This window comes from Rhinolophus sinicus, chromosome 14, assembly GCF_057876585.1.
Source record: "Rhinolophus sinicus isolate RSI-liver-muscle chromosome 14, RSI-T2T, whole genome shotgun sequence".
NCBI classification, from domain to species: Eukaryota; Metazoa; Chordata; class Mammalia; order Chiroptera; family Rhinolophidae; genus Rhinolophus; species Rhinolophus sinicus.
The window spans coordinates 188,413,951-188,437,532 of NC_142514.1; the positions used below are offsets into that span (position 1 = coordinate 188,413,951).

Genomic DNA, 23,582 nt, shown 5'->3' on the forward strand with positions numbered 1-23,582 from the left:
TTTCTTAAAATGTGTATACACTTTTTTGGCACCCTCTGTATATGGCTTTGTTATCCCAGAGGCATGTGTTTATTAGTTTCATTTGACGTTTGATAATTCATATTGGAAGGGGCAATTAAACGGGAGACACTTTTATTAATTTATGTACAATACACATAATCATTGTCACCTAAAAAGAAAAAAAAGATTCTTCTGGCAACTATTAGGAAACAATGGGGGGGGGCGGGAGCTGGGGAGGTGGAGGAAAGAAGATGCACACGATGTAATTTGGGGCAGAACAGGCAGAACTGGATGTGTCCATCTGTTCCTTTGCAGAGCACCTACTCTGTGGGGTGAATAAGCACAGCTGGGGAAGAGCTGGACAGACCAGGTTTGAGGTCCTAGGCTTCGGCACTCACCAGCTGTGTGGCGTTGGGCAAAACAGCCTCCTTTCCCCCCCTTGTGAGATGCAGACAAACATTGAAGAAAGCAGCATGTGGGGAAGCCTGCTGCTGGAGCACCGGCCCAGAGTGACTGCCCATGAAGTAGGGTCATCGGAGCTGACGTCGGGTCTCTGCGGAGCCTGAGAGCATGTTGGGCCTGGCAGCGGAAGGACGCACTTTCAGAACTCTGGCTTCTGGCAGGGGCTGGGTGTGAAGCAGCAGCAGCAGCGATCAGCCTTCAGAACCCCGCTCCGCCCGACCTCTGAAAAGGCGGGCTTCGTGGCGCGAACCTGGGTCTCCCCCGTCGAGGGGGCTGGCCACCACAGACCGAGGCGGGCTAACAGGAGGCGGGTGGGTGGGGTGGGGTGGGGGTGGCAGCTGAGCAGGCTGCCGGGCAGATGGGGTTGGCGTCCGCGTCTCCAGGGTGCAGGCCAGCAGAGGGCAGGCGGGGTCGGGAGAGACCCTGAGGCTTGCCCGCTGACCCCAGGCGGGAGCGACGGGTGCTTTCTGACGGGGCGGGGACCGGAGGGGGTGGCGACCGAGTCCCAGCCCGCCCGGAAACGCGCCGGCGGGAAGCCAGGCGCGCAGCGCGCACGGAACCGGCACTTGGGACCGCGCGGGCTGGAGCGCAGGTACGCTCCGGCCGCGGGGGCCGTGGGGACGGCGAGGTGGGGGGGACGGCGCGCTCTCCGGGTCGGGGCCGGCCCCCAGGCCGCGGGAGCCCCGGATGCGCCGTGCAGCTCCCCCCCCTGCCAACCGAGGTATGAACTGGAAGCGGCGGGAGAGCCCTCCTCTAGGGGTCTGGAAGCGGGGTCCAGTCCGTAGGACCCGGAAGCCGCCCGGTGACTCCGACCTCAGGTCCCCTCCCTCACATTCACTTCTTTGACATAACTGGTCACAATCACCCATTGCCTGGGCCACCTCCCCCTTGTGGTAGATGAGAGTCCGGACCTCCTATCAAAGTCGCTGAGTGTGAAGGTTGGAGGTGGGGCTGCACTCAGGACTCTTATCCCGGGAGTGGGGGGTGGGGAGAGAACGGCAGGATGACCCGACAGCTCTATGGGACCTTTGTCCAAATTTCCAGAATTACTGAAATTTGAAGCCTCCCTGTCCCCAGCAGATCCCCCAGGCTCCCCTGCACACAGGGCTCGCCCTGCCTGCTGCCCTCCCAGCCCTGGGGTCCCATCCTCCAGCCCCATTTCAGCAGTGATCCGATGGTCTGTCCAGCTCGGCTCTGGGATCTGTGGACCAGCTAGCAGGGCCCACAGATCTCCCCCTAACCAGAGTCCCTGCCTGGGAGGAGGGTCCAGCCTCACTCCTACCCGCTCCTCACCCTGACTGCAGCCTCCCTGGGACTTGCCTAAGCAGGCCTGCCTGGCAAGCTGGGACATGTCTGGCCCCCGAGGACGGCCGGGGGGCGATGGCTGCAGTGGAGGAGGGGCTGGAACCCCAGTTGGCTGCTGCAGAAGATGCTGCAGAAGATGCTGCAGATACTGTGGATGCGTGGCCCGCGGCACCTCCTCTCCTGGCTGGGAACCGGCTGAGCCTGGACCTGTACCCGGGGGGCTGCCAGCGGCTGCTGCACCTGTGTGCCCAGCAGACCCCTCAGCTGCTGGAGGTGGAGTTCCTGCAGCTGAGTGGCCACGAGGACCCTCAGCTGCTGGAAGCCACCCTGGCCCAGGTGCCGTGGAGCCTGCCACACCTCCGCTCCCTGGTCCTCAAAGGTGAGCCCCGTGCGGTCCTAGCCCTGTCCCAGCCCTATTTCTAGCTCCTGCTTCTGCCTCTCGGTCCTCAAAGGCAAACCCTGGTTCCAGCCCGATCACTGTTTCCCACACAGCTCTACCCAGCCCTCCTCCCCCAATGTGATGCTCCCCCAATGTGATGCTACCCAGCCCTCCTCCCCCAATGTGCAGCTGCCCAGTGGGTTCTCCCAGCAGACCCAGTGTGCATGTTTTTCCTGGGGGTCCTGGGTGATGGCTGTCCGCTGGGATGAGCCTGTGGTCTCGGTCCCCACCTTCATCCATCCCCTGCAGCTGTCTGTCTCTGGGTGGGGTGGGACTGCGGGTCTGTACCTCCCTCCGCAGCTCTTTCCCTGGGGGCAGGGCCAAGGGACCTGGGATTGGGCCACATCTGCCTCCCCTTCCCAGGTGGACAACAACGGGATGCGCTGGGTGCCTGCCTCCGGGGCTCCCTGACCACACTGCCGGCCAGACTGAGTGGCCTGGCACGCTTGGCGCACCTGGATCTGAGCTTCAACAGCCTGGAGACACTGCCAGCCTGCGTCCCGCAGATGTGTGCCTTGGGTGCCCTGCTGCTCTCTCACAACCACCTCTCAGAGCTGCCTGAGGCCCTGGGGGCCCTTCCCGCCCTCTCCTTCCTTGCCGTGACCCACAACCGCCTGCAAGCGCTGCCCACAGCACTGGGGGCCCTGTCCACCCTGCAGTGCCTCGATCTCTCGGAGAACCTCCTGGACAGTGTGCCCCCCGAGATCGGAGGCCTGAGCAGCCTCGCTGAGCTCAGTCTGGCATCCAACCGGCTGCAGAGCCTCCCGGCTTCCCTTGGTGAGTACCAGCAGCACCCTCCTTGGCTCACAGGGCCTGCTGGGGAGTCCCTCAGCCAGTGTCCGGCCTCTGCTCTCATGTGGGCCTCGTCCTCCGCAGGGCCCACCTTTCAGCCTTTGCTCCTCCCAGGTGGCCTTGTTTGCACCCCAGCCCCACTGCCCTGGCCTCGGAGGCTCCCTGTGCAGGCTAGCTGGGCTCTGTGTCTGGCCATGGGGCAACAAGCAAAAGGGCTTCCAGGGAGGCCCTAGCGCCCTGGCGCTCTGGGCCTGGCGGCGCTGACTGGCCCTAAGCCAGCGCCGGCCCCACAGCGGGGCTGCGCTCCTTGCGCCTCCTCGTTCTGCACAGCAACCTCCTGGCCTCCGTGCCCGCCGGCCTGGCCCGCCTCCCACTGCTCACCCGGCTGGACCTGAGGGACAACCAGCTTCGGGACGTGCCCCCCGAGCTGCTGGATGCCCCCTTTGTGCGCCTGCAGGGGAACCCCCTGGGCAAGGCCCTGCCAGACTCCCACAGTCCCCCAGGTAGGCTTGTTGCTGGGGAGGGCAGATCACCAACAGGACACAGGTACCGTCACTATCCTAACAACCTGTCTGTCCTTCCATAGGGACACCCATGGTCCCGGAAATGCCCAGACTGTTCCTGACCTCAGATTTGGACAGGTATGGGGAGGGGGAGGGGTGGGGCTGGAGGAACAGCTAGCCACCCTGTCCACATGCTCGGGGGTCTTCTCCTCAAGTCCCCAGGGGTGCCAGGCTCAGACATACATGCCCCTGTGTGTCTGACCTGATGCCCACCCTGTCCTCACTCAGCTTCCCCGTGACCCCCCAAGGCTGCTCTGTGACCCTGGCCTGCGGTGTCCGCCTGCAGTTCCCTGCTGGTGCCACTACTACCTCTGTCACCATCCGCTATCGACAGTGGCAGCCGGAGCCGCGCCTCGTCCCCCTGGGTCCCCATGACACCTTGCTCAGTGGTGTCTTGGAACTGCAGCCCCATGGGGTGGCCTTCCAGCAGGCACGGCCAGGGCAGGTTGGGGGGCAGGTGAGGAGGGCCAGGCATGGCCCTGGCACTCACAGCACCTTTGCGTGGCAGGAGGTGGACCTGTGGCTGCTCTTTGTATCCCCACGGTCCCGTCGTTGCCGTGAGGTGGTGGTGAGGACTCTGAGTGACGACAGCTGGAGTGACCTGGAGACCCACCTGGAAGAAGAGGCGCCGAAGGTGAGGGCGGTGCAGGGTGGCCTAGGAAGGATCCCTGGGCAGGAGCTCTGTCCGGACCCTCTGACCCTGTTCCCTCTGACCCCTCCGCCGTGCCCAGCGGCTCTGGGCTCACTGCCAGGTACCCCACTTCTCGTGGTTCCTTGTGGTTTCACGCCCTGTGTCCAACGCTTGCCTGGTGCCACCAGAGGGGACATTGCTGTTCTCCTCGGGGCATCCTGGGGTCAAGGTCACATTTCCCCCTGGAGCCACCGAGGAGCCTCGTCACGTCTGCATGCAAGTAAGGGCAGGGCAGCTGCCAAGGGTGGCAAGTGGTGCCTCGGCACAAAAGCATGAGTTCAGGTGGCCTATCTGCCCAGGTGGTGCGCATGGCAGGCAGGGAGCTGCAGGCCCTGTTGCAGGAGCCGGAGGCAGCTGTGAGCCCCCTTCTGTGCCTCTCCCAGAGTGGCCCTTCCAGCTTCCTCCAGCCGGTCACCGTGCAGCTGCCTCTGCCCCCTGGCATCACAGGTAAGAGGTGGCCATGTGGCATAGGGCACTCGTGGCCATGTGGTGGAGGCAGTGCTCAGAAGGGGAGCCCCTGCTTGGGAGGCCTCAGCCGTCCCCTCCATCCCTAGGCCTGAGCCTGGACCGCTCCCGCCTGCACCTGCTGTACCGGGCCCCTCCTGCAGCCACCTGGGATGACATCACGGCTCAGGTGGCACTCGAGCTCACCCACCTGTATGCTCGCTTCCAGGTCACACACTTCTCCTGGTCAGTGTCCCCTCCAGCCTCCTCAGCCCCTCCCCGCCCAGCCCCGTGTGTTCAGCCCCCCTCATCCCCAGCCCCCAGGTACTGGCTGTGGTACACCACCAAGGCCTGTGTGGGGCACCTGGCGGGCAAGGCCTGGCGGCAGCTGCGTCTCCACCATGTCAACCTCATCGCACTGCAGAGACGCCGGGACCCCGAGCAGATCCTGCTGCAGTGCCTGCCGCGCAGCAAGGTGGGGCCAGGCCGTGGGCTGGGGGGTGGGCTGGGAGTGCCCAGTGGCGGCTCTTAGCCCGAGGGTGCCCCCAGGTGGATGCCACCTTGCGACGCCTGCTGGAACGGTACCGCGGCCCCGAGCCCTCCGACACGGTGGAGATGTTTGAGGGCGAGAGATTCTTTGCTGCCTTTGAGAGGGGCATCGACGTGGATGCCGGTAGGCCACCGCCCCTGGAGGGGGGACCCGGTCTGCGCCAGGCCCCCCGCTGAACCCCCCCTCCCGCCCCCAGACCGCCCCGACTGCGTGGAGGGCAGAGTGTGCTTCGTGTTCTACTCACACCTGAAGAACGTGAAGGAGGTGTATGTGACCACCACCCTAGACCGGCAGGCCCAGGCTGTGCGGGGCCAGGTGGGCACACGGGGTTGGGGCCCCAGGCTGCTTGGGCAGAGGCTGGAGCCCTGAACCCTGTCTTGTCTTGTCCCAGGTGTCCTTTTATCGGGGAGCAGTGCCTGGCGAGGTGCCTGAGGAGGTGCCGGCCGCCCGGCACAGGAAGGGTGTGGATGCCCTGTGGATGGCCACTCTGCCCATCAAGTTGCCGGTGGGCCCGGGGACGGGGCGCAGGGTGTGTATGTGTGTGTGTGTGTGTGTGTGAGGGGGGTCAGCGCTCATTGCAGCCATCCTCCCCACAGAAACTGCCCCGCTCTGAGGGGCTGGGCCATAGGGCTAACCTCTCCCTGGCACCTCTGAACCTGGGTGATGCTGACACCGGCTTCCTGACCCAGAGCAACCTGCTGAGTGTGGCCGGGCGCCTGGGCCCTGACTGGCCGACAGTGGCCCTGCACCTGGGCGTGTCCTACCAGGAGCTGCAGCGTATCCGGCATGAGTTCCGGTGGGTTCCTTAGAGCCTCCTGCTGCCAGCCGGCTGCTGGGGGGCCCTACTTGCGACTGGCAGAAGTTCCGTCCAGGGCAGGTGGGCAGGCAGGACCCTGGGTGTGGTGGCCCTGGGCTGGACCCCTCAGCCCCCGTGCGTCTCTCCCCAGGGATGACCTGGATGGGCAGATCCGACACATGCTCTTCTCTTGGGCCGAGCGCCAGGCCGGGCAGCCAGGGGCTGTGGGGCTCCTCATGCAGGCCCTGGAGCAGAGTGACCGGCGTGACGTGGCCGAAGAGGTGCGGGCTGTCTTGGAGCTCGGCCGCCACAAGTACCTGGACGGCATCCGACGCACAAGCCTGGACCCTGGGGGCCTTGGCCCGACTGGCCCTTCGGCATCAAAGTCCCCAGAGCGTGTCTAGGCCTAGACCCTGCCAACCTTGGGCTGGCCGCTGGTGTGCCCTGGCTGGGGCACAGAGGCCCCCACTTTCAAGCCTTCCCTGTGTATTGGACAGTGATCTCCTGTGTGTAACAAACATGCAGTGTTCTGGTTGCTGTCTCAGAGCTCAGTTTGGTTTGTTTGTTGGGTGGAGACCAGAGGCCTGCCCCCTGCTGGGAACGGCCCCTGCGCGCGGCTCCCCTGTCCTTGCTCCTGGCCCTCCCATGTGTCCTGACCTTCCCTGGGAGAGAGGGGAGCCGCGCGACAAAGTAAAGAATGCATCTGCCCTGTTGGCTATTACAGCCTAGTCCCCTCGGAGCTCTACTGTGTGGATTGTACGCTTCTCCTGCAGGACACTATTGTCCCAGCGCTCTTCGCCACCCTCTGGCCCGATGGGACTATCCCTGGGTCCCCGCCATGCAGGCTCTTGGGGACCCGCGGCTTGGCCACGGTGCGGGCTGGCGCGGGGCTGCGGCCCGGCCCGGAGTAGTGGCCGCGGCGGCCAGGAGGGGGAGCCGCAGCGCGCGTGCTGCCGAGGGCCGGGGGCGGAGCGCGCGCGGCGCCGGGCCGACGCGCCTATGCAGCGGGGTGCGCGGCGCGGCGGGGAGGCGAGCGCGGCGGCGGTGGCAGAGCGCGGTGAGTGCCCGCTGGCCGCTCCCTTCCACTGCGCCCACCCGAGTGCGGTCCGGCTGCGGGGTAGAGGGGCGCGGAGGCGGCCCGGGGAGGTGACAACTGCCTGGACGAGGCGGCTCCGGTGGGGCCCTGGTCGGCGGATGCGCGGATCCGCTGCCGCTCGGGTGTGGGAGGCCGTGCTCGGCCCCGGGCGGTGGCGGACGCGCTCCCTGCGCACATGTGTCCCCGCGAGGTAGGAGCGTGGGGTCGAAGCCCAGAAAGCAGATGCCAGGCCGTGTGTGTGTGTGTGTGTGTGTGTGTGTGTGTGTGTCTCGGAGGGGGCACACGTGGGACCCCGCCGGACGTGTGTGGACACGTGCGTGGCTTGAGTCGCCATCGCCTGGCGGAGGACAGCGTGGCCCTCTGGGACCACGTCTGGACCTCGTCCAACAGGACAGGGCTGAGCCCGCCTCCGAGGGGAGCCCGGGGCCCCCACCCGTCCTGCCTCCTTTGTCTACTGAGTTGGGGCCTCTAATCCGGCAGGACAGAAAGCACCTCCCCAGGGGAAAGGGACTGGGGGAGGTGGAATGGGGAGGAGTGGCCGGTCCCAGACTCTGAGCCTCACCTCCATCGCGTTTCTTGGGGGTGGATGAGCAAAGCGTCTTCATTTGTGTGAGATTTTGCCTGGGGGTCTGGAAGAAGCATCGTCCAGTAGGTGCTCTCTGTTCACAGCCTGACAGGCCCAAGGGTTACCTGGCTATGGAAGCAGAGGGTGGACAGTGAAGGTTGCCAACCCTGGGCTTCGGTCCTGGCTGGGGCTGCCCGGTTTCTATGGCAACATGGGGTGCAAGGGAGGGCTCTCTACAGCTGTCTCATAAGCAAGGGGTGGAAACCACGGAGTGAGGACAGAAAACGGGGTACTCAGGGTCCAGAGGACATCTCCCCCGTCCTCCCCAGGCAGACCCCCTCACTCTCACTGTTCCTGGTCGGGCCTCCCCCCCTCCAGCCTGCAGTTTGTGACACCGGCCCTAGGGCTGACTCTTTTCTCAGGCCTGCCTCTCTTCCTGGGACAACTGTTCCCTTTCCTATCTTAGGTGGTCTGACTTCCAGGACCCCTGTCATCTAGGTGTCCCTAACCCCAGACAGAAGGTGGGGTCTGGTGACGCTAGGGGAGTCAGTGTTTGTTCAGTCCCCTGAGGGCAGGGCGAGACCTAGGAGACCAGAGTCGGGATGTAGCCTCTGCCCCTAAGGGTCTTGGGCAGCAGAGAGAGCTGACTGTGGCCAGTCTGTACCAGGAGGGTGGGGTGGGAGAGGTGGGGAGGGAGGTCAGGTTGAAGCTCAGAGGTCAGACTACTATGCAGGCTGCTGCACAGATAAGCAGGTCCCTGACACAGGGTGTGTGTGTGGGGTGGTGGGGGCTTAGGGCAGAGGGCTCAGGGAGTGCCGGTTCGCATGATCTCTGGACCTGCCAGGTGAGCAGGCCTGTGGGTGGCAGCCAGTGGCCCCTGACAGCCAGCCACCCCTTCCCTGTCCTTTCCAGTGGACAGGAGTGTCTTCCTCTGAAACCCAGCACCAGGTTTCCCTGAAATGTACCTTCCCCCAAAGGACACTCGAGTCCCACAGACAGCTATGAGCCCTGACCCATCTCCACCCCATGGCTCCCATTCCCCAGCAGAGCCCCATGGGGGCTTGAGCACAGAAAGGCCCGTCCTCAGGGGTCCAGGGCCCTATACAGGTAGCCTGCAAGCTGCAGAACCCATGGGGCAGCCGGGGCGGCTGGCCTGGCTTGGCTGGATCAGTGTGAGTTGGACTCGCTGCCCTGTGGGCTGTGGGGGCTCTGAGGCTGAGCCGTGCCTCCCAGAAGCTGTCACACCCCTTCTCATCCCTTCTCCCACAGCTGTAGGGAACCCAAAGTGAAAGAGAAAGTCGTCCCCTCCCAGGCCCGCCCCACCCCGCCCGGAGGCCAATCCCCGCAGCCAATCCCCGTGGCTAATCCCCGTGGCTGCACCTCCCTCAGCGCTAGGTCTCTGTGAGCTTAGCCGGCAGGCTGTGGTCTCAGAGGAGCGAGATCTGTGCACCTCGGGTGAGCGGACCAGAGGCAGCAGGGATGGTGGGGTCTAGTGGGGGTGGGCAGCCGGGGAGAGGGCGTGAGGCCTGGCCTGGGAAAGCTGAGGTGAAGGTCATCAGTCCTCAGAGGGATCGCATTTGTAAGCCAGCTGGGTGACCCTGCGTGGCGGTGCTGCTGGCTAACCGGTGACAGCTGGCCTCGGGGGGCCGGGCGGCGGGAGGCCCCCACAACTCAGTTTTGATGGCTGTGCCTCCCATGGGAAGCCCCAGGGCGGGCTCTGGCTCCCTAGCCCTGCCCCTAGTGAGAGGGACTCCTCCTGCGGCCCTAGAGTAGATGAGGGGACCAACTACAGGGAGCCTCAGAAGGTCAGCTGACCCGCCCCTGTGCCCCCACACACCCCTGAGGCTTGCAGAGGTCCTGGTCACAGGTCCTTGTGTGTGTGTCTGTCTGGGAATGAAATTCCTGGGAGGGGTGGAGAGGGCGGTGGAGGCGGGGCAGGGCTGAGTGTGGGTGAGAAAGGTGCTTGTCCGAGGGAAGGGGATGTCTGGGGGTCCAGCGAGGGAAGGGGATGTCCGGGGGTCCGTGGAGTTGCTAAGGGAGTGGGGGCTGCACCTGAGGTGGCAGCGTTTCCCTGGGCAGCTGTGAGCTGAGCCCAGGTAGGGGTTCCTGGGGCGCCAGGAAGGAGCCCGTGAGGAGACTCCAACCGCTTCCTGAAGAGGCCCGCCCAGCTGCCTCTGCCCAAGGTTGGGGCGGAGCTGCAGCCCAGTCCAGGGTCCAGGAGCCCCAGCTGGCAAATTGGCCCCTTCCTGCCAACCCCTGCCCCTGCCGCTGTCTCCTCTCCAGGTGCCTGGCCCTTTAAAGGCTGTGCTCCCTGTGCACGTGAGTGTGAGCGTGAGCAGGTGCTGGGAAGACGCCGCCACTGCCACCGGTGGGGGTGGGGGACCTTGAGGGGAAACCGGGTGGCTGGCACCTCCCCCTGGCCGCACCCCCAGGTCACATTGGTGTCTTGCCGGTGGTGGGGGAGGAGCCTGTTCCCTGCTGTGCCTCTGAGTGGTCCATCCCACCCCCACTGATTCCAGTGCCCTCTTTCCAGGACTGAAACAGTGGTTTTAAAATTCCCCAGCAAGTGGAGGACCATCCCTCCTCACTCCATCCCACCCACCCACCTGCCGCTTCTGAGTGACTCACTTAAATGGCTGATAAGCAGATCAGGTCAGAATGCAGCCCTGCCTTGTGGGGTGGCCCCACCCTCCCCAGCCCCCTGCCCTATGGCCCATAGGTCCTGACACTCCCTCTGCCCACAGTCTGCCAGCCAAACTCATCAATGGCGGCATTGCCGGGCTGATTGGGGTCACCTGCGTGTTCCCCATCGACCTGGCCAAGACAAGGCTGCAGAACCAGCAGAATGGTCAGCGCATGTACACCAGCATGTGAGTGTCTGGTGGGCCGTGGGCATGGGGGCAGGGTGAGGCTCCGGCTCCTGGGTTCCGCCATCCTGTTTAACAAAGGGGGAAACCGAGGGCAGGGCAGGCCTGGGGGAACACCTTCCTGGGACAGGGCTCACCCCATCCCTTGGCTGCAGGTCTGACTGCCTCATCAAGACTATCCGCTCAGAGGGCTACTTCGGCATGTACCGTGGTGAGGCTCGGGATGGGCAGGCCTGGGGAGCACACTCCCGCAGCCTCAAGGGGGCCGCCCTAGTGGCTGGGAGGCAGGTGGGAAGGCAGGGGGCAGCAGGCCTGGGCTTGGGGTGTAAGGGTGGACATGTCCCATGGGGGCTGGTTGAACCTGCATTGGGGGCCATCAGCCCGGCCCTGAGTGCTGGGGTGGGATCTCTGGGGAGTGGCCGTTCTCAGCACCCCAGTCTTCCCAGATATCCCCCCCATCCCTGACTTACTACCAGCTCCCAGCATGGCAGGACACTGTGTCATCTACGGTGCTCGCAGCCCCCGCCCCTGACTTCTGGGACAGGCAGGACCCTGTCTGCTGGGAGACCGGGATGGAGGGCAGGAGGGGAGCATTACTGCAAAGCAGCTTAAACAGTCCCCAAGCCTGGATTTGCCCAGATGCTGTGCAGCCCTGAGCCCTTCCTACCGAGGGGGATTTGCCATTGCCTCACCGGCCCCCACCCACCAAGCTAGACACAGCCATGTACACCTGTCCTCTACCCAGTGCCCTGGTACTGCGAGCCCTTTCTGTCTCCCAGGGGAGGTGTTCCCCAGGGAGGCCCACCCGGCTGCAGCGGGAGGACCATGGGGGAGGGCAAGCAGTGCCTGGAGAAGGAGGCGCTGCCCTATCCCGCCTGGTTCCCGCCCCCGCCTGGCACAAATGTGGGTGAGAGGGCAGGAGGAGGCAGCCAAGGAGTGACGGGTAGAACTCTGCCAGCCAGCTGGGAGGCCAGTGTGCTGGCTGAGAGCCTCCCGCCTGGACCACTGATCTGCCTGTGCCCCCCCACCACGTACCCCACAGGAGCTGCAGTGAACCTGACACTCGTCACTCCTGAGAAGGCCATCAAACTGGCAGCTAACGACTTCTTTCGATATCAGCTCTCCAAGGATGGGTGAGGGGCTTGGCCCTGCCAGGAGGGCTGCCTCCCGGGAGCCAAGGTCATAAGGGGGAGGGTTCTGTGCCTCCCAACCAACCGAGGACGAGGGCTCTACCCTGCCATCCCTCACCTTGACCTTGCAGGGCCTCCCTCTGCTGCTGCTCCTCTGTCCTCCCTGCCCCCTGCTTTGGGAGGAGTGAGGCAGATGGTGAGTCAGTGCTGCTCAGGCCCCAGTGGTCCTTGGCCCCCAGTCACGGCCTGCCTCCCCTGCAGGCTGGAATTTGGGGGCACTGACCAGCTTTCCTGGGTCACCAGAGGGTGGGGCTGAAAGTGTAGCCCTTAGGGCACTGGAGACCCCCAGCTTCTCCATTTCTCTCTGCTTGAGAATGGTCCCGCCACCCTTCCCAGGCCCTGCCGTGGGGCCATCTGTCTGTTGGGCTCGGTGCCCGTAGCTGGAGGGCCTCGAGGGGTGTGTCAGGCTGGGGGTACTGTGCCCATAGGGCTGCGTCTGCCTCCACTGCCCCTGGTGGGCGCAGCGGGCAGCTCTGGGCGGAAGGGCTGCGGCTTTTCACCGTGGCCCCCATCCGCTCCGCTGCAGGCAGAAGCTGACCCTGTACAGGGAGATGCTGGCAGGCTGCGGGGCTGGTACTTGCCAGGTCATCGTGACCACCCCCATGGAGATGCTTAAGATCCAGCTTCAGGACGCAGGCCGCATCGGTGAGGCTGTGGGGAGCAGTGGGGCACCCCGTCCCCTGCCCCCATTTCGCACTCGGAGGAAGACAAACAGGCCTGTCCCCTTTCTCCCCAGCTGCCCAGAAAAAGATACTGGCTGCCCAGGCCCAGCTCTCAACCCAGGGGGGTGCCCAGCCCTCGGCAGAGGCTCCGAGCATCACTCGGCCCACAGCCACCCAGCTGACCCGGGACCTGCTCCGCAGCCGTGGCGTTGCTGGCCTCTACAAGGGACTGGGGGCCACACTGCTCAGGTGGGAGGGCCAGGGAGGCCTGGAGGAGGGAGGAGGGAAGAGGGAGGCCCTCCCCACACCTCCTGGTCACCCCCGCCTCCCCCACAGGGACGTCCCCTTCTCCATCGTGTACTTCCCCCTCTTTGCCAACTTGAACCAGCTGGGCCAGCCGGCGTCCGGGGAGAAGTCTCCCTTCTACGTGTCCTTCCTGGCCGGCTGTGTGGCCGGGAGTACGGCCGCTGTGGCTGTCAACCCCTGTGATGGTCAGTGCCTGGGCTTGGGTCCCAGGCTGGGGGCGGGGTGCTTAGGGGGTGGGGTTGGAGGTGAGTGAACCCCCATGCTGGCTGACACACGCCCCCCTGCAGTGGTGAAGACGAGGCTGCAGTCGCTCCAGCGTGGGGTCAACGAGGACACCTACTCTGGGTTCCTGGACTGTGCCAGGTGGGTGAGGCCTGCCAGAGCAGGTAGGGGCCATGGGACCCAGCACAGCTCTAATCCCCTTTCCCCACAGGAAAATCCTGCGGCACGAGGGCCCCTCGGCCTTCTTGAAGGGCGCTTACTGCCGTGCGCTGGTCATCGCCCCCCTGTTTGGCATCGCCCAGGTGGTCTACTTCCTGGGCATCGCAGAGGCCCTGCTGGGGCTGCAGCACCCCCAGCCCTGAGCCCAGGCCACCCCGCGCCCACACCAAGCGGGACCAGAGTGGGGCTGGGGCCAGGTGGCCTGCCCAGGACTGAGCAAGGGAAGTCTCTCCCACCCCTTCCCACGTGGAAGGGGTGCAGGGTCCACACACAAACCCCGAGGGGTCCTGCTTGCACAACCACTGGGATCAACGTCTTATTTATGTAGAAACCGCAGAAATCTTTACATTCCTGGAGCCAGCCCTGCCCCAGCTCCCACCCGGCCTGAACACCCCCGGATCAGAGCTGGTCTCTGGGCTGGAGGCCTCCAGGCGTGGGCTGGGCAAGCTGGATCCTACCCTCCAGGCTACCAGCCCGTCCCCGAGGCGTGGCCCCTCATCCACAAAGGGGACGCTGCACAAACCTATTTATTAACTTGCCGAGCACAAGTGGCTCTGCCCAGCCCTCCATCCGTCAGTCCAGACCTCCTCTGCTGCTGTTCTCACCTCCGCCAGCCTTGCAGGAGGATTGGGGTCTCCTGCCCCCCATATTGAGCCAGGAATCCCAAGTTGGGGGCTCACACTGAGTACTGACTCCCAGGGAACCCCCTCCCCAATGTGGGACCCAGCACCGATCCTGTTGGGCCCCTGTGCCCCACCCCAGGCTGGAGGCGCAGAGCACATGAGGTCTGTGTGTGCGTGTGAATACTGTAAGGAGCCGGCTCCCGACTGCGGCTGTGGGGGCCGCTGCCCTTCCCACCTGGTCAGCGCTGTGTGTGCTGTGTGTGCCCTCGGCTCCCCGCTGACCTCGTCCAGGAATTTAGTGCTCCAGCCTAGCCCCTCTTGCTGCACCTTCAGTTGACCCCTCTCTGAGACCCGCACCCCAGGTGCGGGATTGGCCAGGGGTAAGGGCATACACGGAGACCGGTATGGGGGCACCCACTCTGCTTGTGGGGGTGGGGGGGCCAGGAGCTGCGCCTTCAGGGCCCACTCCGCTCTCCAAGCCTCTACATAAGGCCCTTGACCACATCGCACCCCTCTGTGCTCCTGGCTCCCAGACTCATCCACGTTGTGAATTGAGGCAGGCACTCCCCCACGTGATCATGTTGGTGATTGGTCCTTACGTGCTGGTGCTGTGTCCCCCCACCCAGGCCCTCTGGAGGAGGCCCCTTCCCAGTGACACTACCTGGGGCTCAGTCCTGGCCCCCAGTTCACCGTTGCTCCCATCACATCTGTACCTTGGAAGCTGAGGCTGCTGCTTACAGATTTATATTTTTTTTCTTTTGAGGAGTTTTAAGAAGTGATTTTTTGTGTCTTGTCATGTAAGAAGATAAATAAATATTCTAAGTAGACGCGTCCTCGCTCAAACTCTGTTAGGGGCTGGGGGGAAGGCAGCCCCCCTTGTAACTGGCTCCTCTCCTGGAGGCCTGGGTCCACCGAGGGGCACATTGGCCTGGCAGGGGTCCTGGGAGGGATCGCCTCCTGATTCCCGCGCAGTCTGCCTGCGTTGGGGTTGCAGGAAGGAAAGCCTGAGTTCCTCACCTCCTTGACGCTAAACCATCCTTGGGATTAAAAAGCGGAGCTGGGTTTGCGGGCCCCAGAGTTCCCAGTCATTCCGGGGCGCTGCGGCGCCAGAGGGAGAGGGAGGGCGAGGGCGGAGCCAGCGCTGGTGCGTCCCGCCCCCAACTTACTGCGCCGGGAGCACGGCATTGTGGGAAACTCCCAGTCCTTGCATCCGCAGCCGCCGCCCGCCGCCTGTCGTGGCCCCAGGAAGAGCGCGCAGCGCGGAGGTGGGAGAGCCCGGAGCATCAGCGTAAGGCGGCAGGGGGCTCCGCGGCCTGGGGCCAGGGCGGGATGGGGGCGCAGGGGCCCGCGGGGCGAAGCGGCCGTTCCCAGCCTTAAAGGTCATCACTCTCCCAGGCACAGCAGCCCGGGGAGGGGGAGGGGGCAACCGGGTAACATCAGTGTGAGCTAAAAACACCCGAGGGTAGGTCGGGGGAGGCAGACCACCTGCCCCTTGTAGACTTGACTCTCAGCAGCTGGATGCCCCTCCAGAACGGCAGGGGGTGAGGGGCTGCTGAGGCTCCCTGGGATACCCCCATCATGCTGTGACCTTCAGGTAACCTTCGGTGTGGTTAGTGTGCCTGGCCAGGGTGAGCAACCGGGGCTGTCATGGCCCCCGCTCCCTGGAGGTAGGGGTGGGGGTTTCTCACCCTCTCAAGCGAGAGGCAGACAGGTGGTGTCTAGGTCTGCAGGGAGGGATCACCCAGTCCACACACCCCGCCGCCCTGGACATTAAGGATCCCAGCCAGGCCTTCCCTACAGCCCAGACCCCCATCCTCTGCCTGGCCCACATGCTGAGGCTGATTGACAGGGCACATGCCCACCCCAGGCTAATCCCCTCTGCCCCCTGAGGCAGGTGCAGCCTCCAGCTTAGGAAGGACGCCCTGCCCTTGAGCTGGAGTAGGTGAGGCCAGTGCTGGGAGTGGGCGCCAGGAGCTGGGCAGGGGCAGATGGCCTGCCGGGAAGCACGGGCCTGTCTCTGCTCTCCTGGCTTCTCCAGCCTCCTGGGAGATGCCTCAGGTTTGTCGAATCCAGGTCCTGGTGGCCTTGGGCCCACTCCTCACCTGCCAGCACCAGAGAGCCCAGGCCCAGGTTCCCACCCACCCTGCCCTGACCCCCCTCCACTTGGACCCAGTCCCCCTTCTGAGAAGGATACACGGTTGGATCTGCCCAGGCCCACCCTGGCCACTGTCCCTCTCCCCTGACAGCATACCTTCCTCAGGGCTGGGTAGGCTCTCACTCCCCTGTCCGGGACCCCTACCTGGGCCAGTGTGATGGACATAGCACATGTGTGGGCAAGACCATTCTACAGACGAGGAAACTGTGGCCTCTAGCTAGTCTCACCCCCCATATCCCCAGCCCATGTGGGCCCCGCCTATGTGGTTGGAGAGGTTTCTCAGGGAGTGGTTGGGGATGGGTGGAGGCCAGGCCCTGGAAGAGGAGATTCTGAACCTGGGCTCCTGGTGGTGGTGGGGGGTTGTCCAGAGAACTGGGCGGTGTCTCTACAGGGACAAGGTGGTGGGGGCTGGACAGAAGGGCCTCACTGTATCTCCCTCCAGGCCCATGTAATGCCCAGAGGTGAACTGTCCTGAGCAGCTGTGGTCCAGCCACTCGCCTGTGCACACAAGCCCCACACAGCACCGCAGCCATGGAGTCCAGAGGGAAGTCAGCCAGCAGCCCCAAGCCTGACACCAAGGTGGCCCAGGCCGGTGCTGAAGTCAGAGGCCCCCCGGCTGCAGATGGGAAAGCCCCCTCGGCAAAGCCTGGGAAGAAGGAGGCCCAAGTGGAGAAGCAGGAGCCCCCTGCGGCCCCCACCCCACCACCTGCCAAGAAGACTCCAGCCAAGGCAGATCCTGCTCTTCTCAACAACCATAGCAACCTGAAGCCGGCCCCCACGGCCCCCGCAGCCCCCAGCAACCCCAATGCATCCCCGGAGCCCAAGGGCCCTGGAGATGGGGCTGAGGAGGACGAGGCCCCCAATGGGGGGCCAGGGGGCCGAGGTCCCTGCCCCTTCGAGAACTTAACGCCCCTGCTGGTGGCTGGGGGGGTGGCTATGGCAGCTGCGGCCCTGATTCTCGGTGTGATCTTCCTGGCCCGGAAAAAATGATGGCTGGTACCCAGCTGGGGACCCAGCCAGTCCCTGTACAGACTAGGGAGTCTAGTGCATGCTGAATTCACACACAGCTATCTACCCACACATACACAAATAACATATATATAGACACGCCCCCATGTCCACACAGACGGAGAGATGGGCAGGCCCCTCCCAGCCTCCTGGGCAGACGGGGCAGAGGGCTCAGGGCCAAGGCATCTGAGGGCAGCGGAAGGGGTGGGCCCTGAATGTGGCCACCTACCTGTGGGCACGCTCACTGTGCCAGCCTGTCCCAAGGGGCCCCAGTGGTCCTGAGGGCTTCCTAGCAGCAGCTTCCTAACGAGCCCCCAGGGCAGGAGGGAGCCCCCAAGGCTGGCAGGGGTCGGGGATGGGACCTGACCTGGCCCAGCCCTGTGTGGGCCATTAAAGGGTGTGGCTGTCTCACTCTCCCCTCTTCTGCTCTTTGCTTGCAGCTGGAGGGAGGGGGCGGTGTCTGTCTGCGTGAGCCACGGCAGTGGGGCTGCCAAGAGGCAGGCGGTCCCATTGGCAGAGCTTCCACAACACCTCTGCCTGTCGCCTGCTCCCTAGCAGGGTAGGTAGAGAACCCAAAGACCAGTCTTTGGAGAGGCTCCCACAGTTCACCTTCTAGCTTGTGGCCGAGGGGAGCTCCTGAGCCTGGGGCCACCGCACCTCCTGCCCTGAGCCTCCTCCCCATCCTGTGGCAATTGTCCTGGAAGCAGCTGAGAGCCTGGCAGGGAGGGGGTGGAGTAGCGTCTGCCTAGGCCCCACACAGGCCCCTCCTGCCTCACCCAGCGTCTTTTGAGTCTAACAAGCGTATAAATGCAATAACACAGGTAGAGTAGAAGCGCTTGGTGGGTGACCGGCGCCCACACCCACTCCGCATTGTGCCTGCAGGGAGACAGTGCAGTGCGGCTCCTCCTTATCGCATCTGGTCCCAGCTTGGCCCAGGCTCTGGAGGGTGGCGGTTGGCACTGTGGGAACCCGAGGTGCCCTTGCCTGGCCCGCTGGCCACTGGAACCCTGGGCTGGAGTGGAGGCTGAGGCTACAATAAACTACTGTCTAAAGGCTGGGCTGGCGTCCTCACCTGCATGTGGCCGGGAGAGGCAGGGCCCCCTCCTGTCGGGGTGTGGGGGTCACATTTCCAGAGAAAGGTGCTTCTCCCTGGTCCTCCCAGTCACCTCCTTGGTCCTGGTGGGCTCTGTCCACAGCTCTTCCTGGGCCCTGCTGTCCCAGACAGGCACAGCCCGGCCTCCCTGCCCACCGTGACCCTAGATGGGCACCCAGGGGCTGCAGGGTACCCCCAGGCCCGGGCTGCTAGCAAGGGTGTGCGGTGGGGAAGGAGGATCTCGCTCCTCGGTCTGGGCTCTGGCCAGGGGAAGAGCAGCCCTTTCTCCACCCCTCTTTACAGAGAGTCCCCATCCTTGGAAGGAGGCTCAGAGGAGGCTGCGGGGGTGGGGGATTTTCTCCTCTCATCACCTCCCACCTACAGCTTCCTGAGCTCACTCTGGCCTGGTGTCCAACTGGCCAGGTCTCCCTGTGACCCCAGCTGTGGGTGGGGCTGTCGGGGCATGGGCTGGGGAGCAAGACCCAGCTGGGCCCCAGAAGCACTCCTGGGGGCTTTGTCACCCTGGGCCCCTGCCCCCCTCCTCCAGCCTTTGAGCTGGTCCTCCCTGCACCACCCTCCTAGAGCAGTACACCCTGTCAGTGCACCCACATGTCAGGCCCAGGTAAGTCCCAAGAGCTTCCAAAACAGGCCTGACACCCCACGTGGGCCCACTGTTCCTGCTGCCACAAGCCACTGGGCCTGAGGCTGACCACCCAGGAGGGGCACACAGTGCCCACCCCTCCAGTTTGCAGCCCACCCACCCCGCGCACAGGTGCCAGGAGACAGTCACTTGCCACACTCCTGCAGTCGGGTCCCCTTTCCCAGGCTCTTCATTCTGTGGCTTGTGCCTTAGAAACAAACCAACAAAAACACCCTTCTGACACTTTAGGGGATTTGGGGAGGGAGCAAAGGTCTGTGAGGCTGGGCTCTGTCGTTGACCATAGGAAGTCCGGTCAGGCCTTCGGACGCGGTGCTGTTACACCCACAAGGCCACCTGCTTTCATTTATTCATTCCCCACTGAGGGATGTGGAGGTTGTTTCCAACTTTTTGCAACTTTAGACCAAGTGGTAATGCAAGTCTTGTAACACGTTTTGTGCCCTGGGTCTCAGGTGTGTGTGCACACCTTTCTTTTTATTGTGGTAAAATATACAGAACAAGGAACGTACCATTTTATTTTAACCTTTTAAGTGCACAACTCAGTGGCATTAAGTACATTCACACTGTTGGACGACCATCACCTCCATCCATCTTCATTTTACAAAATGGAAACTGCCCCCAACTCCCGGTGCCCCTCCCCCAGTCCCTGGCACCTGCCCTCCTACTTCCTGTCTAGGAATCTGACTACTCTGGGGGCTTCATGTAAGGGGGTTCACCCAGGATATGTGCTTCTGTAACGGGCTCATTTCACTCAGCACAATGTCCTTCGGGTCCGTCTACCTTGTAGTGGGTGTCACAGTCCCTATTTGTTAAGGCTGAGTGACATTCCACTGCGTGGAGGGACCATGTTTTGTGCACCTGTTGCTCCAGCCATGGACCCTTGGCCGCTTCCACCTTTTCAACGCTGTGACTGCTGCTGCTGTGGCCGTAGGGGCATGTGGTGTTCACGACCTGCTTTAGCCCTCTCGGATACACGCCTGCAGTGGGATTGCTGGCCATGCAGTGTGCTGCCCGCGTCGTGCCCGGGGCTCGGCTCCGGGAGTATGGCTCCCTCGCGATGTCTGCATGGGTCGGCAGCCCCTCTCCCGGGTCTCATTTGCACTGATCTGATGCGCTCCTTTTCACGACGTTCTTGACCATGTGGGCTTCGCCTTTTGTGACTTTTCCTGTTGTGCCATTTGTCCATTTTTCTGTTGGATGGAATGGCTTCTTCTTGTTCATTTGTAGGTTTCTGTGTTTTGCACACTAACCCTTTGTAAATGCCATCACTTTGCAAATACCATCACTCCTGGGCTGGCTTGCCTCTCACTGTTTCCTGAGTGGGGACGTTCTACAATCTGAGTTTGTCACCTGTCACCATTGTTCCCTCTACCATGTAAGCTTTTGGGATCTTGGTTGGAAGGATACCCTCCCTGGTTCTAGTCTAAGGTGGTCAGCAGTTATTCACACTTAGGTCTTTAATCCTTCTGGACCTTAGGATTTGTGTGGGAGGCAAGCTGGAGACCTGATGTAATTTCTTCTCTGTCAGCAGTTCTGATGGCCTGGCATCAGGAAGTGGACCGTCTCCACCACACGGTGGTGCCACCTGGGTCTGCCTGTGCCCCCCACAAGGCCACATTGTGTCACCGACTCTCGTTTTGTGATATTATGTAATGATCTCCTGTTTCTTTATTCCTTTTTAATTCCTACTTGCTCAGCACCTCCTCCTGGGAATGTTAGAACCCGCGAGCTGAGGCCCTGGGCCCCAGGTGGGGTTCTGGTGCTCAGCCTGTTTCCTTGAGACCCCACACTTGAGTGATGTAGGTACACTTCCAAAATGAAAAACACTCCCAGGGACACTCAGGGCTGCTTTGAAGATCTTTGTCACAGGACTACTTTTAAGGGCGGAACAATATGTCAGATTTAAAGGGATTCAGGGTATAAAAAATGCGCGCTAATCCAAATTGGGCTGACAGGGACACCTGGAAAACAGGGGACTCAGATGGGCAGCGCCAGCTCCAGACACACTGTCTGAGGGAGGCCCTGCCCTGATCGGGGCCCCGCGTGGGCTCCCCAGAGACATCCACTCTCAGCCTCTGCATTCTCAGCAACTGCAGCAGCGTCATGGGTCCCACACCCCCATGTCATATGTCACAGGTGGGCCCCGTAGGGCATATGCATCACGTACAAGGGTGCAGAGGTGTTGTGTGTGGTCCCCTTTCTGTTTTCCTCTCTAGTACCCTTCCTTCCCCCAGAGTGTGTAACTCTTCTTGGAGACCCCCACCATGAATACATCATGGTATGTCTTGGGGGGGAGGGCTGGCCAATGCCTCGGGAATCTCTCTTCTTCCCTCCAGAATCTCTCTTCTTCCATTAGGGCAGAGGTGGTGGGTCACTCATTGCTCGGGACCCTCACCTCACCCCAGCTGCTGGGGCCGGGACTCTCTGACTCCTAGCTCTTCAGCTGCCCTCAGCTCCAGCTCCCCAACCTCATACCTGGTCCCAGGGCTGGGCAGGCAGAGGTGTGTCTGGACATCTCCGTCTGGTGTCCTTGACCCAGGTGGAGCCGGTACTGGCTGTCAGATGGTTGCTGAGCAGAGGGGTCATGCTGCCTGCCACCTGCCGGCCCCAGTGACAGAACTTGTCCCAGCAAGAGGGAAGCTTATGCCTTGTGGCGTTGCAGAGAGCACTGAAGTGACATCCCTGGGACCTACCCCTGGCACCCACCCATGGCACATGGAAACAAAGGCTGGGGGTAGGTTGGCAGTCGGCCCCCAGCACCTCCCAGCCTGCAGGTGTGTTTGAGACGAGCCTCGTTTAGCCCTCCCCTGGACCCCCCCCAGGCTCCCAGTGTTCCTTGTCCAGATGTCCTGGGCATTGGGATGGCCCAGCCTCCCTGTCACATTACCCCACGCCAGGCCACAAATGCTACTGTCTGCCCACCTGCTGACATCTTCCAGCCAGGCCCTGCCAGCCTAGAGGTGCGGGGGGAAGACAGTGGAACCAGCTGCTCCTGTTCACTCACCAAGCCTGCCAATGCCCGACTGGGGGTGAAGGGACCCTGTGCTCCTAGCCTGCTGCCCTGGCCTCAGAAGTCCCGTGCTTTAGGGGCTGCCACTTGCCCCCAACTCCCCAGCTCAGGTATGCATCATTCACAGGTTTGGATCTAAGAGGTCAGACAATTAAGTTTGCGAACCCGTCCTAGAAAAAGTGCTGCATACCTCATTGCTGAAAATCACTACCCCCACCTTTGAAGGACTCCCCTTGGGAAGCTATGTATTGACGCCAGCGCCTAGTCCACGCTTCAAAGCAATTTTGGAACTCTTTTTCTGGAATGGCCATCAGAGCTGTCGTCATATTACCTTTGATGTCCTGAATGTCATCCAAATGTCTTCAATATTTCCTTTCTCTTTGGGTAAAGAAAGAAGTCATTGGGGGCCAGATCAGGTGAGTAGGGAGGGTGTTCCAATACAGTTATTTATTTACTGGCTAAAAACTCCCTCACAGACAGTGCCATGTGAGCTGGTGCATTGTCGTGATGCAAGAGCCATGAATTGTTGGCAAAAAGGTCAGGTCGTTTCATCTAACTTTTTCATGCAGCCTTTTCAGCGCTTCCAAATAGTAAACTTGGTTAACTGTTTGTCCAGTTGGTACAAATTCATAATGAATAATCCCTCTGATACCAAAAAATGATTAGCAATATCAGTGCAACAAGTTCGCAAACTTAATTGTCAGACGTCGTAAGTTGAAACCTCACCCTGTTCAGCCTCATCCAAAGGAGAGCCTGGCACCACGTAGGCTGCCCACACCTTACACGAGAGAGAACCCCAACCCCCAGCCTCCATATCAGAGGTCCACCCGGTGGTCAGGAGGAAATACCAGGGAGAACTCAGGACAGCCCTATGTGTGGGGGTGTCCTCAGAAAGGAAGGACTGAGCAGATGGTGCCTCTGGTGCCCATGGGCTTTGAGGTACAGTTAGGAGTTTGACAGGCAGACAGCAGTTCCAGCATTTCAGAAGAAGGAGTAGCAAGTGCAGAGGAGCCCAGGGAAAGGCCCAGGCGTACTCCAAAAAGGAGAGCATTGCCAGGGAAGGGAGCAGGGATGACCGGGAGACTGGAGGTCCAGCGGCACAGGCCAGCCCCACAGGGCAGAATATCCCCTAGAAATGGCCCCCGCTTGCCCATCCTTGGCCTCCAGCATGAGAAACTCCCAGAGACAGAAATCAAACAACGAAACCTCTTCATTGGTGCATGACACCACGCCCTGCGACCCCTCTCACACCTGTGGCAGGTCCCTAAACAAAGGCAACTGGCAGGTTCAAAGCTTCCCTACACCTCCCTGTGCCCGCAGCCCCCCTCACCTGCCCCACCTGGGCACTCACTATCGGGTGGTGAGGTGTCTGAACAACATGCAGAAGATGCCCTAACTCCACGCCTGGGTAAGGTGTGTATGCCCCACTCAGGACCTCAGGTATGGTGCTCACTGTGCAAGGGCCTTGGATGGGCAGGGGGCACCCCACATGGGCCCTGGGGAGAGAGGCCCTTCCCCCCTCAGGCCTGATCCTTCCCAGGAGGCAGTCACCCAGGCCTGGGCCGCTAGCTGCAGGCCTATTGGGTCCCCAGAGGCCCTCCTTTGCTTTACCAAGAGGAGGCATTCCCTGCCAGTCAAACCTCTGCAGCCCGATCACGCCCAGGTGTGCCTATCAGCTGCAGGTGTCGGCCCTAACGCAGGGTCTGAGGAGCATTGCTCCTCACCTGTTGGGGGTGTGGGTGTGAGGGTCAAGGGGCAGACATGGCGGCAGGACTGCGGGTGCACAGGGCTGGGGGCTGCTGCCCAGCAATGCAGCAAGAGACAACCCCAGCCAGGGGGTGGGGTCCAATCAGCATGGCAGGAACT

At 62.6% G+C, this 23,582-nt stretch overlaps 3 protein-coding genes across 18 annotated transcripts; all 3 read left to right on the top strand.

Moving 5' to 3' along the window:
• The first annotated feature begins 523 nt into the window (after window positions 1-523).
• PIDD1 (p53-induced death domain protein 1) lies at window positions 524-6,588 on the top strand. Of its 11 annotated transcripts, none has more exons than XM_074336968.2 (16): window positions 584-1,183; window positions 1,767-2,146; window positions 2,570-2,983; window positions 3,292-3,501; window positions 3,585-3,639; window positions 3,790-3,991; window positions 4,070-4,195; window positions 4,293-4,472; window positions 4,552-4,699; window positions 4,807-4,942; window positions 5,021-5,171; window positions 5,246-5,369; window positions 5,443-5,561; window positions 5,638-5,751; window positions 5,843-6,042; window positions 6,194-6,588. In XM_074336968.2, the coding sequence occupies exons 2-16, from the start codon at window positions 1,843-1,845 to the stop codon at window positions 6,444-6,446; spliced, it is 2,736 nt and encodes a 911-aa protein (XP_074193069.2). In that variant the 5' UTR covers window positions 584-1,183; window positions 1,767-1,842; the 3' UTR covers window positions 6,447-6,588. The 11 variants fall into 11 exon arrangements, with proteins under 11 accessions (XP_088645952.1, XP_088645950.1, XP_088645951.1 ...); XM_088789822.1 differs by having other exon boundaries at window positions 4,807-4,925; window positions 4,998-5,171; XM_088789826.1 differs by having other exon boundaries at window positions 524-1,054; window positions 1,788-2,146; window positions 4,807-5,171.
• Window positions 6,589-6,946: 358 nt separating this feature from the next.
• Window positions 6,947-14,619, top strand: SLC25A22 (solute carrier family 25 member 22). 5 transcript variants are annotated; one of them, XM_019714793.3, is made up of 11 exons: window positions 9,062-9,158; window positions 9,987-10,022; window positions 10,237-10,355; window positions 10,448-10,573; window positions 10,726-10,781; window positions 11,613-11,703; window positions 12,287-12,405; window positions 12,497-12,671; window positions 12,759-12,913; window positions 13,016-13,091; window positions 13,162-14,619. In XM_019714793.3, exons 3-11 carry the CDS (start codon window positions 10,336-10,338, stop codon window positions 13,310-13,312), a joined length of 969 nt encoding a protein of 322 aa, XP_019570352.1. In that variant the 5' UTR covers window positions 9,062-9,158; window positions 9,987-10,022; window positions 10,237-10,335; the 3' UTR covers window positions 13,313-14,619. The 5 variants fall into 5 exon arrangements, with proteins under 5 accessions (XP_019570349.1, XP_019570348.1, XP_019570353.1 ...); XM_074336974.2 differs by having other exon boundaries at window positions 9,097-9,158; window positions 9,987-10,135; XM_019714790.3 differs by lacking the exons at window positions 9,062-9,158; window positions 9,987-10,022 and adding an exon at window positions 6,947-7,099.
• Window positions 14,620-14,930: 311 nt separating this feature from the next.
• CEND1 (cell cycle exit and neuronal differentiation 1) lies at window positions 14,931-18,010 on the top strand. Of its 2 annotated transcripts, none has more exons than XM_019714806.3 (2): window positions 14,931-15,080; window positions 16,390-18,010. In XM_019714806.3, the coding sequence occupies exon 2, from the start codon at window positions 16,479-16,481 to the stop codon at window positions 16,935-16,937; it is 459 nt and encodes a 152-aa protein (XP_019570365.2). In that variant the 5' UTR covers window positions 14,931-15,080; window positions 16,390-16,478; the 3' UTR covers window positions 16,938-18,010. The 2 variants fall into 2 exon arrangements, with proteins under 2 accessions (XP_019570365.2, XP_019570366.2); XM_019714807.3 differs by having other exon boundaries at window positions 14,954-15,057.
• Window positions 18,011-23,582: the final 5,572 nt, after the last annotated feature.